Source organism: Mauremys mutica, chromosome 3 (genome assembly GCF_020497125.1).
Source record: "Mauremys mutica isolate MM-2020 ecotype Southern chromosome 3, ASM2049712v1, whole genome shotgun sequence".
Classification (NCBI taxonomy): Eukaryota; Metazoa; Chordata; order Testudines; family Geoemydidae; genus Mauremys; species Mauremys mutica.
The window spans coordinates 207599215-207612384 of record NC_059074.1 but is presented as its reverse complement, the minus strand read 5'-3'; the positions used below and the strand labels follow the sequence as shown (position 1 = coordinate 207612384).

The following is a 13170-nucleotide window of genomic DNA, read 5'->3' as shown; positions in this document are numbered from 1 at the left end:
ACCAGCTGATGATGCATCAGACGCAGCTGTCATTATTCGATTTGTTCTGAAAAGGGGATTGTCGATCATGCCATTAAAAGCCTGCCTATCTTTTCATTGGTGTCTTCTGCCCTTTGTTTGGTTTCATCCAGGTGATGGGCTCCATTCCCTAACAGCACATTTCGGGGAAAATCCCGTTACATAAAGTTACAGCTGTTTCAAACACAGCCCTGAGCCTGGTGTGGTTTCCCAGTCCTCTAGCCAGGGCCACCTCATGGCAACCTGCCCCCCGTGCATCATCCCCAAGTTCCCCACGAAGCTGAGTTTTCTAATTCCTCTCAGCTCAGCGAGGTCTCCACAACCTGATGTTCTTCCCGCCGCTCTCCCTGCTTCGCTCAATGGCCCCACCCCTACCTATGGTGACTCTCATCCCACCCAAGGCTGGGCCTGCAGGGGCTAAGGGCTCTCAGACTCTGACCGCTCCCTGCTGGGCCCACTCTAACCTACGCTTCATGACTTTCCCTCCTCAGCATCTGTTGCTCCTCTGCAGACCCTATTCCTTATGGGGAGCAAGGCTGACAGCCCGACAAGAGAGGGCGGGGTGGGGGGTTTGGGAGCCAGAATGATTCTGAGCTGTCTGGGGGAAGGAGAGTGGCAGCAGAGTCAGAGGCGTGGAGAGCGAGGGCCTTTTAGCCAGCACGCGCACAGCCGGCTGTGATACATTCAGGTGGAGGAACCAAGAAGGTGTCAACAGCCATGTGGACACGGATGAGCCCGTTGACACTGTACTTCAGCCAGCCTTAGCCCACGTTCCTTCACCAAAGGCTTGTAAGCAAAGTGCGCAGTCCTGGGATCCAAGGGAAAGGCCTCTCATGGATCGGTGTCTGGTTAAAAAAAATAGGAAACAGGGTAGAAGTAAAAAACTGAGGTAAATAATTTGCGAGAGAACGTTGTGAAGGCCACAGGATGGTGTCCCCAGCCTCTGTTTGCCAGAAGCTGGGAATAGATCACTGGATGATTCCCTGCTCTGTTCACTCCCTCTGGGGCACCTGGCATTGGCCACTGTCAGAAGACAGGATACTGGGCTGGATGGACCTTTGGTCTGTGGTCTAATTAGCTGTTACCACTCAAGAAAGCTCTTGGAGTCATTGTGGGTAGTTCTCTGAAAACATCCACTCAATGTGCAGTGCAGTCAAAGCAGCAAACAGCATGTTAGCTGACAGAAACTAGTGTAATGCCACTGTATAAAGCCATGGCATGCCCCCCCCTTGAATCCCGCGTGCAGGTCTCATCACAAACACACCCCCAGTCACAGACTAGATACATTAGACTTAGAAATAGTACAGAAATGAGCAGCAAAAATGTTGGCGGGGGGGACACCAACTGCTATATGAGGTGAAATTAAAAAGACTGGGCCTCTTCGGCTTGGAAGAGAGATGGCTAAGGGAGGGGCTACAACAGAGGGCTCTAAAATCATGACTGGGGTGGCCAAAATAAACGGGGACGTGTTATTGTCCCCGTCAGCTCACCCAGGAAGCAGGGCTCAGCCAATGGAATTAACGGGCCGAAGGTTTCAAACACCCCTAAGGAAGCCTCTCCCCCACCTGTGGAACGCAGCGCCAAGGGAGGGTGTGGAGGCCAAAACCCTAACTGGGTTCAAAAAGGAATTAGGTAAATTCAGGAGACTAGGTCCCGCCCTGGCTATTAGCCAGGATAGTCAGGGATGCAACCCCATGCGCCAGGTGTCATCAGGCTCTGACTGGCAGCAGCCGCGTGGATCGATCACATCCCACAGGGCGACGGGGCAAGCTCTGAGCTGGGGGGGGGGTGTCCCATGTGGTGAATGGGAAGGAATGAAAAGGGAATGGTTGGAAGAGCCGGAGTCAAGGCAAGCAGGCAAGAGAAACGCTAGTAGCGTCCTGCTGCAGGGCAGCACCCCGTGCCCCTCTCCACCCCCACCCCCCCGAAGGGCCTCAAACAGCTCCCGCCCTCTGACCCTCAGCCTGCCTCCCATCACAGAAGCAGCCATCGGTCTCCTGGCTCCCACTGCCCAGCCCTGCCCCGGAGCGGAGTCCGAGGGCCCTGCACCGTGGCAGGCGTCGCACAACGCTGCCTCGGACCCTGTGCCATTGCCACACGTCCTGGCTGGCTTTGTGGGGCCGGTGGGGATCAGCTGGCTTGGCTGTGGGTGTGCTCGCGTTGTGGAGCAGAGGGCCTAGGGGCTGCTGGCCTTCCCCGAGGGGTTACACTCGAATGTGGGCAGACGTTTGGCACCTCAGGCCCCAGGGCACTCACAGATCAATTGGCTACAGCGGGTTGCAAGCATTAGGTGCATAACAATACAGTAAGGAGCTCAGCTTCAATGACTGCGCAATGTGTTGCCTGCAGCCTTAACCCGAATGCGTCTCAGGGCCCACGATTCCCCATCGCCCACAGGCTCAGCTGGTTCCACGGGGCAGCTCCCAAACCAAGGGCAGCTACAGCGGGCGGCTGTGCCCACGAGCCTGCCAGCTCCCAGCAGTTCTGGGTGATTCATGTAACGCCACTCTGCAAGCAGGGCTCAAACCTGCTCTCGGTGAGCCGGAGACTTACTAGGACCAAGCTGTGATCAGTACTGGCCAGCTAGGGGCTGCTCACGGACCCAGCCCCCCCCTTTGGCTCAGCTGTCTGCTCTGGCCTGCAAGCTCTTGTGCTGCCCTCCCCTCGGCTCAGAGACCTAAAGACCAGGAATTCCCCTTCCCCCAGCCACCTCCGCCTGCGCTGAGCCTGCAAGGCTCCCGAGGAAGGTAAGTGTGGGGGGGACAGCGGAGGAGGGAGATACAGGCAGAGATGAGAGGAGGAGACCAGCTCCTGTCCCAGGCTCCACCTACCGAGGGGGGAGCTGGAGCTGGGCTGCAGCCCAGACAAGGTGCCAAGCTGGTCGCAGGCCTGAGGCTCGCGCTGCCTACGGAGCAGGGGGACTAGGGGCTGGTTTATTGGCCAGCGGCGGTGATGTGGGACGGGCGAAGGAAACAGCCCACGCCAGGCACTGCGCCCACACCCACCACAGCAGCCAGTGGGGCTGCCCCATGCAGATCAGCCTGCAAAGGTGCTGGGGCGGGAGTGAAGCCCTGGGGGGCAGGGAGGCCGGACACACCCCATGAAAGGGAGCCGACAGAGCCGTGACCCTGGGAGCCTTTCCTGGCAGCGAAGGCGCAGGCGAGGAAGGGTTAATGGGGGTGCTCTGGGCAGCAAAAGAGCAACTTGATAAAAAGAAACAGACATGAAATTTAGGCTACGAAACCCCGCCCGATTAATGGTGCTGCCAGAGCACAGCCCAGCCTGGGATGAGCTTTCCACACAGAGCTCTGCCAGTGCCCCTCACACCTGCCCCTGCTAGCCCCGTCCTGGGCTCCACTCCCTCCCCACTGCTCTGCCAATGCCTCTCAGGCCTGACTTGATGCCCCACTGGCCCTGGAGTCGTCCCCCTACCCCAACTCTGCTGATGCCCCTAAAGTCCGACCCGCAGCCCTTCTGGTGTGGCAGTTTTCCCTATTACAGGGTGTTTACCAGCCTCCTTGATTACTAACAGCCTAGAAAGTGTTGCAGCAGCCTCCTGCACGAGAACCTCACCCTGCTTCTGTCCTAATACAGAACAGAAATATGCATTAAACGCCTCGGTCAGACAAACCTCAGCAGCACCACTTTACGTCACAGCTCATGGCCCAACCTCTGCCCCTGAGGGATGGAGCCTTCTGAACTGAGAAACCTCAACGCCACAGGCCTCGGAACAGAGGAGAACCAACCGGTCAAGCTCTCAGCGTGCTCTTCTGAGCTGGGAGAGGCCAACCCTGCTCACATAAGCTCTGTGTTCAGAGGATCCCCTTCATGTTATGACCTTATTTCAAACCAGGACTGAGGCCTGGAATAAAATTCTCCAGTTAATTCTTGGTAACCAGGCACTGCTGCCATGCTCTAGTAGCTGCCATCCAAAGTGAGCGCCCGGCGCTCAGCCACAGGCCGGCACAAAAGTTCAGACTCTCTCTCTTCGCCAAGGCGCATTGGGTTCATCCAGCCATTAGAGCCTCTCCTGCTAGCCCGGCCCTTCTTCACAGCGGTGGGGGGGGGGCGGGCTGCAGTCACATATGAGCACGAGTCATGCTGGAGAGGACAAGCTCTGGCAAGCGAGAAGTGTCTGCGGCCAGAACTATGTTACGTTTCTCCTTCCAACAACTACAAGTGGACGCCAAAAGAATCCAGCTGCAAGTGGCCTCCCGGACCCCTAAGCGTGCAGGATGTCACCGCTTGGAATCGCAAGGTACCAATTCCAGCTCGAGGGGACAGCACCTCACTAGCTCTGCTCAAGGGAGCTCACTGAACAGCAGTGGCGCTGCAGCAGTGCATGTCGCAGGAGGGACTGGAAGTACCTCGGGTCTCGGGTGGGATCGGGCTTGGCAGCCAGCCCCTGCAGCAACACCTCTATTTTTAGTGAGTTCGCTCGCTCAGAGCTACCAGGGGTATGTCTCCTTGCACCGCGAATCACAGCCCTGCACCAGCTGCCGACACACCCTAGTCAGTAGGCCTTGAATGACCCAAGCAAAACTTGGTGCTAACCCCATTACAGGCCTGTGGGAAATGCCTCTCCAAGATTTACCAGCCACTAGCTCATGAGAAGCAGCTCTTACCTGGTACCAGCACTAGTGTCCCGCAGCTGGAGCGGAGACAGGAAAGCTGACGCCCCGTTTCACATTCAGCTGAAAGTGATGGAGATGTTGCTGTCACAGCTGGTGTCTTTTAGCCTTCCCTGCAAGAACACAAACAGGAGGGGGTGCGGAAGGACAGCACCATCTCCCTCACTTTCCACTGAATGTGAAACGGGGCATCAGCTTTCTTGCCGCAGCTCCAGTGACGGTTGTGCCCAGCTCTGAGCCTTTGATTTTTAAATAATGGCCCAAACTCTGCCCTCAGGTAAACTCCTGCAAACCCACCAACATCACCGAGAGCAGGATCTGGTGCAGCTCCTTTCAGGTTTACCCCGCAGAAATGTGGCTCATGAAGACAAGACAAGTGACACGGTTCTGTAGTTTGTGATCTTCTCCCAGCACCTGACTGGATCCGGGTTCACTAGGTCTTCACCTCCGTGCTGATGTTCTCCTGGTGTGGGTCCAGCTTTGGGCTCCCCAAGACTCCTCAGAAGGCAAGTACAGTGTATGGGGGTTCCTGAACACCACACAGGCGGACACTTCCAGCAGCACTGACGAGCCAGACTTCATTGTACATGGCATTAGCGCCTGAAGGCAACAGTCAGAATTAGAGCTCCAGTGTGCTTGGTGCTGTACAAATGTATAGGAAGACAGAGCCTTTGCCGCAAAGAGTGTGAGATCTCCCCTATAGAAACCTAACCAAGAAATGTGTAGGATCCTATGTCATTAACTCAGCATCACTTCTTTACCTCAGTGGTTTTGAAGTGCTCGGTCAGATACTATTATACATGCTAGCGAAGCAAACCACCTGAGCAACTTCTGGGAAATAATCTGCTGAAGACCAGGACAGTGATAACCGTATAATCCCTGAGTCAGCAACAAGAATGTGAGCGAGAGCTCACGCTATGAGCTGCATGTCCCCACCCCCTTCTGGCAGCGTATCCTCTCAGCACTCTATCCCTTGCTGAGGCATTGGGACAGCAGTCCAGATCTTCCCAGAATGCACTGGTACAACCACATGTAGGCAGATTGGTAGGTATGGACACACAACATAGTTGACACACCGTTCTGGAGAGGAAATACCAGTTATAAAACAGTTGTATTTTTAGTGTAAACACTTGACCCTACCGGTCACCCATTGCCTGAGAAATGTTTCAGTTGTGGAGATTTGTAAGGCTGCCACATGGAGTTCTGTTCATCTAAACACACAAAGCACTTCCAGGGATTGGGACCGTCGCCTCTTCAAGCAGCATAGCACACGAGATCAATCATTTCACCCTGATTCTTAGCTTTGCTTCATGCCGAGCCAGGGCAGAGAGGGAAGGGGGATGTTTGGCAGAAGCATTTTCTGGAGAGAGAGAAAGTTCCTAGGCTCTGCCAGAGCACTTTAACCTAGGGCTCTAAGCACTGGGTTTGAAACACCGAGCGGGCCTGGTGCTGCAGGCTGAGCTCTGGGCAGGGCTGGCAGAGCCCTTGCTCCTCAATGCAGATAAATGGAGTTCCAAATATTGTACTTTGCCATTTTTTTGAGTCCAGAATGAACGATGGGGACTGTCCACTCTGTGTGAGCCCTGAGCCCAGACCGTGTTTGGCAGGGCAAGGAGCTGCTGCTTCATGGGCATGGACAAACACTGCCCGGCATTCACCAGCGCTGTGTGTTTCCTGTGCCCGCGGGTGACTGCTCTCCTCCGGGCTTGTATCTGTAGGATCCGTAAAGAGGCTATTGAAATGTAAACCGCCCCAGTACCCTTAATGGGGCCTGGCTGAAACAACCATCTTCTTTAGTGGGACATCTCCCAGGAAACTGACTTAGTCAAATGGCAGCAAAGGGTAATGACTGCAGCTTAGCTGTGACAGTGCTCGCACCGAGTCCTCCTGAAAGGTGACCCACAAAGAAGATAAAATGGTTGGTGCCTTTTCCCCCAACGTAGAAAAAAGCCCAAACCCTCTCTCCTCCCTAACCCCAAAAGATTGTTTACTGTAGAAATAGCAAGCACCTTCACTGCCTTTGTCATGGGACTCCGCCGAAGATCAGCGCTGGGGCGGCCAGGCTCTCAACCACTAACAGAAGGGCCAGAGGCCTGAATCTATCAATCATGTGAAGAAAGTAAATGAGGAAGTGTTATTTACCCCTTCTCATAACACAAGAACTAGGGGTCACTAAATGACATTAATAGGCAGCAGGTTTAAAACAAATAAAAGGAAATGTTTCTTCACACAACACAGTGTCAACCTGTGGAACTCTTTGCCAGAGGATGTTGTGAAGGCCAAGACTATAACAGGTTTCAAAAAAGAACTAGATAAGTTCATGGAGGACAGGTCCATCAATGGCTATTAGCCAGGATGGGCAGGGATGGTGTCCCTAGCCTCTGTTTGTCAGAATGGGTGACAGGTGATGGATCACTTGGTGATTACCTGTTCTGCTCATTCCCTGGCATTGGCCACTGTCGGAAGACAGGACACTGCGCTAGATGGACCATTGGTCTGACCCTGTATGGCCAGTCTTATGTTCTCCCAGCTGTTGGGCAGGGTTGAGTTAAATGGATGTGAACAAAAACCAATTTTTAAAGAGTCTAAATCCTTCCCCATTGCAATCACTCAGGCTTCCCTCTCTTAGTAGCTGTCCTCCCATATTCTCCTTCAGCAAATGGCTATGCTCAGAACTTACCTTGTTCTAAGCTGCGACTCGAAGAACGTCCCAAAGGGAAAGGCAATGCAGTGCTCCCGTAGGGGCTGGTTTCAGGAAGTCAGACAGCGGGGACCTCACTTACCCCCCAAACAGAGTTTGCGGGTTGCTATTTTATTGCAAAGGCGTCCCTTTAAAAGTATTTAGTAAGTTGGAGGGCAAGGAACATTCTCTGCTGGTGTTTGACTCATTCCTCACACCTGGGACCATGCTTCCTGTATGGTGGGATTTGAGGTATTTGCCTGCTGTCTCTCATGCTCTTTAGTGCTGCTTTGACACAGCTGCCAACTGGTGGTTCACCCACTACACGCCAAGAAGAATCTCAGCACTGAAGGGACGGTGGGGGAAAGGAGGGAGCTGGCATCAGGCCCCCGGGCAAGGTGGGCGTTCCTCCTTTGCTGTGAGCTGCAAGGAAACAAGTCCCAATGGTGGCCTTTAGGAAACTTGACCCATGCTACCAAAAGGAGAGAGGCCAGCCCACTACCCTCTCCTGTGACTGCTCTGACTGATGCGGAGCATGTTTATCCGCCCATTCTGACAGATCCCTTTGCAGTGGAATGTGTGTGTTTTACAAAGCAGGCTTCTGTCCTCCTCCTGCCTCCAGGGCTGACTGATTCACTGCTTTCAAGAGGCAATTTGCACAATTCCCTTGTAGAGGAACAGGCCAGTTTAGTTAACATGTGGAGGGCTGCTAGCAATAGCCAGCACTCATCAGGAACACGCAGGCTTCCCCGGGTAATTGTGTCGATGCAGCTCAGCTGTGACCGGCATCTCCCCCGGGAAGCAATGAGCCACTGTGCCAAACTGCAGTCACGGTGCTTCTAGTCAAACGTTCCTCAAGCAGCAGGCAAAGGCCACACACAAAGGATCCTCCCATGGTAGGGAAATGCTTTAACATACAATGCCCCTGAGGCTTCCGCTTCCCAGCTGTCACCTACGTCACAGGAACGCTGAGCGCCCAACACCTATGTGTAAAAACGAAGTCCTTGTTTCGAGTCCAATCCATAACAAGAGTAAAATCGGACTGTGTCAAACCATATCTCAGCTTCTGCTTAAAGCCACCCTGAGCAGCTTTGAGCAGTCACATATCTTCCACCCCCGGGCAATAACTCCATCAGGGCACTGGTCAGCAGCTCTGTCTCCTCTCCTGATTGGATGTTCTGTGACTTTTCAATGCGCCTGAAGAGCAGCCTGACACACGAAGTCCCGTTTAACCACAGAACACGAACCAAAGTGGCAGTGCCAACCTCCCCATCCTGCTCAACCATCTTCCTCACCCCTCTTGCAAAAGGACCAGTTCCAGACGTGAAAGGGGGATTCGTTCTCTCTATTGATGATGCCAAATGAGATTTGTTACATGGCTTCCTACTGACAAAGAAACGGATGGCAACCGCTAGGAAGGTATTTCCCATGGGGCACTGAACGGCCATTGCTAGAAACATCTTTCTTTGACTGAAAGTAAGCACTGCAGGGGGGGAAGGCTCCAGATTTCATGATCAGTCCTGAGTGCTCCAGATTGCCCCTGCCCACAAGGGTTTGGCAAGAAAGCTTCTACAACTTTGAAGCATGTGACTTCTTTTCAGCTGGCTCCAGTGCGCATGAGCAGGGTGATTTCCTGTTAAGTAGCAGAGTTTCACATTCACGTTGATTACCATCCAGAGGTGGATCAATGTCAGTGAAACCATGGTGGAAATACTCCAGCCCTTCTGGGAAGAGAAGGATGTAAATGTATTTGAGCAGCTTTGCCCTTTGCCAAGCAGCTATTCAGGAGGAAGAGCCAGCAGGGACGAGAGCAGAAAACAGTCTCTAGCACAACCGTCATTTACTGAACTCAGTTTAAGATGTAAAGGTCCCATCTCTCTTCTGGCTGGACGGGGAACTGTGGCTTGGTCCAAAGCCCACTGAAGTGAATGGAGAAGCTCCTCTGACTTCAGTGGGCTTTGGCGTAGCCGTGTGTGTGCAAGTCCCAGCTCCCTGAGCAGACGCACCCTAGAAGAGTGGTCCCCAAACTATGGGGTACAACCCACTACTGGGGTGCAGAGGAACGTTCAGGGGGGTGCGCGGCAGGGCTCAGGCCAGCCCCCATGGGGGGTGGGGAGGGAACACCCCCCCAGCCCCACTCCGCCCCCAGCCGCAGCCTCGCCCCCGTTCCAGCCCCAGTCTGGCTCCACCCTCATTCCCTCTTCGCCACCAGGCCAGCTCTGCCTCTAGCCCCAGCTCGTCCCCCATCCTCAGCTGAGGAAGCCCGGGCTGTGCAGTAATGGGCGAGAGGGCACGGACAGATTCCATTACTGGTATCGGGGGTGGGGGCATGGCAGGAGAAGTTGGGGTCCCACTGCCCTATAAGAGTCGTGGTGCAACCCCACTACTCCCGGGCAGGATACGAAATCATAGTGGGACTGGTCAGAGCCAGGCTCAAACAAGCGCCAACATTCAGCTCAATGAAGAACTAGGGGCAGACCAGCTTTTGCACATTGATGAGGGACCAATGCACTTAGTTTCAAAGACGATCCACTAGTTTAATGACCAACTCATAGACAAACTGAGCTCATTTAACACCTGCTGTATCCTAAACTGACTGATAAGTGCAGATGTCAGACTAAACAGCTGGTGAAGGTGCAATTCTTGGCCAAGTGGTTTATACTGAATTTAGAAAAGTTCTGGGCAGCCTGACCAGGTAACGCGCGCTCTCTCTCTCTCCCCGCCCAGGTAATGATGTGGCTCCAAGGGCAAGCGGCATGGCACGTGATGCCTTGATCTTCCTAACAAGAGTCAGTTGAAAGTGCTATATTGGAAAAAATACAACACTGACAAAAATGAGCCTACATAAAACACACTCCCAGCACTTAACAGGATTCATTTAAAAAAACAAAAACAAATTCTATGCGTTTCTTCTCTGATTTGGAGTTTTCTATTACTCTCACGAGAATTGCCAGCTTCTCATTCCCTAGTTTGCTCTGTGAGCCCTTTCATTTTTGGCAGAAGCCATTGTGCTTAGGTTTATTTCTTTGACTATTTTCCGAAAGCTAAAATGGCATTTACCAATTTGGCTCTACCAGGATCAGCGCCATACACTGACAATACAAAAACACTGCGGTACCAGAATCCATTTCCGAGCAGCAATTAGCAGTGGGTCTTTATAAAAGTGCTTCTCAGCTTACTGGGTGGTCACAAGCTTTACAATCATACTAATGATACGGGAACCTCGCGGGCACGTGCATAAATCCATGCTGGGATTCTTGATCTTATCCTGGAGTAACTGGTCTAGTTCACAGCGCAGTTCTTTCACCAGCTCTGCCACCTGAAGCAAACAGGGAAACATCCCCCCAAATATCATGAAATAACTTCTCCCCTGTACTCGACATCTGCATGTTCTGCGTGTTGCAGAAGCAGAGCAAGGTTTGAAGCACTCACAATCTTGCTCGTGGGTTTCATTACCTGGTGGGAGGCTGCTGCGAAACGAATCCATCCGTCATCAAGCGAAATGACAAACTCCCCCCGTTGCAGCTGCACGTGGACCTGCCCTCCTCCAAACAAGACCAGCGGGTACACCGACACCATGCTGCAGTCCCGGATGAACACACGGCTCGTTTTGATCTTCTCGTGGTACACCAAGTAGGGGCTGTCAAAGTGCCTGGTCTGGAACATTCAACGCCAGAGGGTTGCAGTCAGTTAAGAGTAAGAATGGCGACTACGTTAGTGTCACTGAGTGCACATTTTCAGTCAGTTAAGGAATCAATCGATTCCCATTCCCTTGCAGATTACAGGCTTGCTCGCTGCCCTGTCCATATAAAATGGCACATACAATTTATTTTTATTATAAAAACCACTTACAACTACAGGATTTATTAAACCGAGGGATTAACTGCAGTTATTGAATTAAACTGATTATTTCAAATATGCCTAAGAAAAAGCACGTCAGCTCTTACTCACTTAAGTCTGTTGAAAAAGATCCAGTCTCTTAAGTGACTCGGGCTGACCTATTGTGCCATATTGATAAAGCTTGGCCTCAAACGTTAGATGTTTTCCCTGATTCTTTCTTTATAGAGAAAAGCAGCCTCTAACTCAGTGTTTGTGACAGAAGCTCATGGAGTCGGTATATATACACCTCTACCCTGATATAACGCTGCCCTCGGGAGCCAAAAACTCTTACCGCGTTATAGGTGAAACTGCGTTATATCAAACTTGCTTTGATCCGCTGGAGCGTGCAGCCCCACCCCCCTGGAGCGCTGCTTTATTGTGTTATGTCCAAATTCGTGTTATATCAGGGTAGAGGTGTATTTTGTTATTTCAATGTTCTAAGGGATAAGTTTAGGCTTTAACAGATTTTGTTTTAAATTCAGATTTCATTTTAAAATAGATGCATTTAAAAAAGAAAAACAATTTCAACAAGATCAAAAAATCCAATTTAAATTAAAAAAATCTGAATTTATTTTTTCAAAACCATCATTGATTTTTATCCATCCTGGGTGTTGGGAAAGCCCAGTGGCTCTGCTTGTTCTCCCTCCATGTCTCATTCTACCGAGACAGATGGCTCTATTCATCCCTGTGATACCTGTGTCCCTTCTGAGCACCACACACTGACAGCAAGGATGGGGAGGAGCTGCTCTCCTCCGGGGCGGGGGGATTGCTCGTCAGAATCTGCCTGGGAGTCAGTGCCCGCTTCCTCTGCACAGCCGCCCTTCCCGCGAGTGCAAAAGGGTTTTGCTGCAGCTGCTCGCAGGGACCACATGGCATTGATTTGTTTGTACTTCTAAAATGTGTCATTGCAGAGCTCACAATGTCACGTATAACATAATCCTGTCTCCTCTGCCTCGTCTTCTGTGCGCACTCTCTTCTGCCCTTCATCAGAATCTCACACAAATGTCTACGCCTCTTCCACACTGCCCCTGCTCGCAGTCTGGCCTCCCTGAACTAATCCTCTAGGACACTACCCTCTTGTCTTTCCAATCTCTCCTCAGGACCCACCTCAGCCACAAGGCCTATAGGAAATCAGCCAATTACTGACAGTGCCTTGAGTTTCCCACACCCAGGTAGGACAGCAAGGCGTGTTTGAGGTGTAAGTAGTTCATTCTTATGTTAGTTTAAACTCAGACTGATTCACCAGGATAGATTTATAAACACTTAAGTTTTACAATACTCCAACAGGCTATTATATTTAACAATGTAATATGGGTTTTTAATTTGTATCCTCGAAAAGGAGAACAGCGTTACCATGTACCACTTTAATAAAAAGAGCACCCGTTCACTGGTAGGTTTCCCTCATGTGATCTTTATTAATGGGATATCATCACCTTCAAAGAAAATGATTGCATTTGATTTCATATGAAGAAGTGATTCTGTGCATTTCAACAGTGAATTATTTACAAATAAAGTATTTCAGTGGTAGAAATATGCACCCACATGTTCAGTCAATTTGCCCGTGTAAAGATGCTACATGCATAAACAGTTGCCATTTCATGCACAGTTCCTGAGATTGCATGGACAATTGTGGTGGTCCCTACAGGCACAATCCCCTGCAACTGCGGTAACTCTGCATGAACGTGTGTTCTTGCAATTGTGAAAATCTGGGCCATGAAGTTTCTTGACCCTGCAAACTTAACTTCATAGTTTGAGTTTCTGTCGTCTACTGGAATAGAGGTTCTTACCTGTGATCTGTGCCATTCTTTAAAACCCATCACTGAGAGGATTTCAATCACGCCGTTGCTGTATTTTTAAGACTGGTCAGTGCTCTAGTTCATAATCCAAGCAGCATTTAGTTGAAGTAATGTCTTTTTTTAAAATGTAGACAATGTATTTTACTGAGTTGGAAAAAAATCCTTA

General features: G+C 51.4%; 1 protein-coding gene across 1 annotated transcript in view; it reads right to left on the bottom strand.

The window, feature by feature from the left end:
• Nucleotides 1-9841: 9841 nt before the first annotated feature.
• The window catches only part of DHX57 (DExH-box helicase 57), a 33221-nt gene continuing 29892 nt past the window's right edge, over nt 9842-13170 (bottom strand). Inside the window, exons 23-24 of the mRNA XM_045010356.1 lie at nt 10786-10986; nt 9842-10648 (exon numbers count right to left, since the gene is read on the bottom strand). Of these exons, the coding sequence (XP_044866291.1) occupies nt 10505-10648; nt 10786-10986 (345 nt within the window). The 3' untranslated portion in view covers nt 9842-10504. The remainder of the gene's footprint in view (nt 10649-10785; nt 10987-13170) is intronic.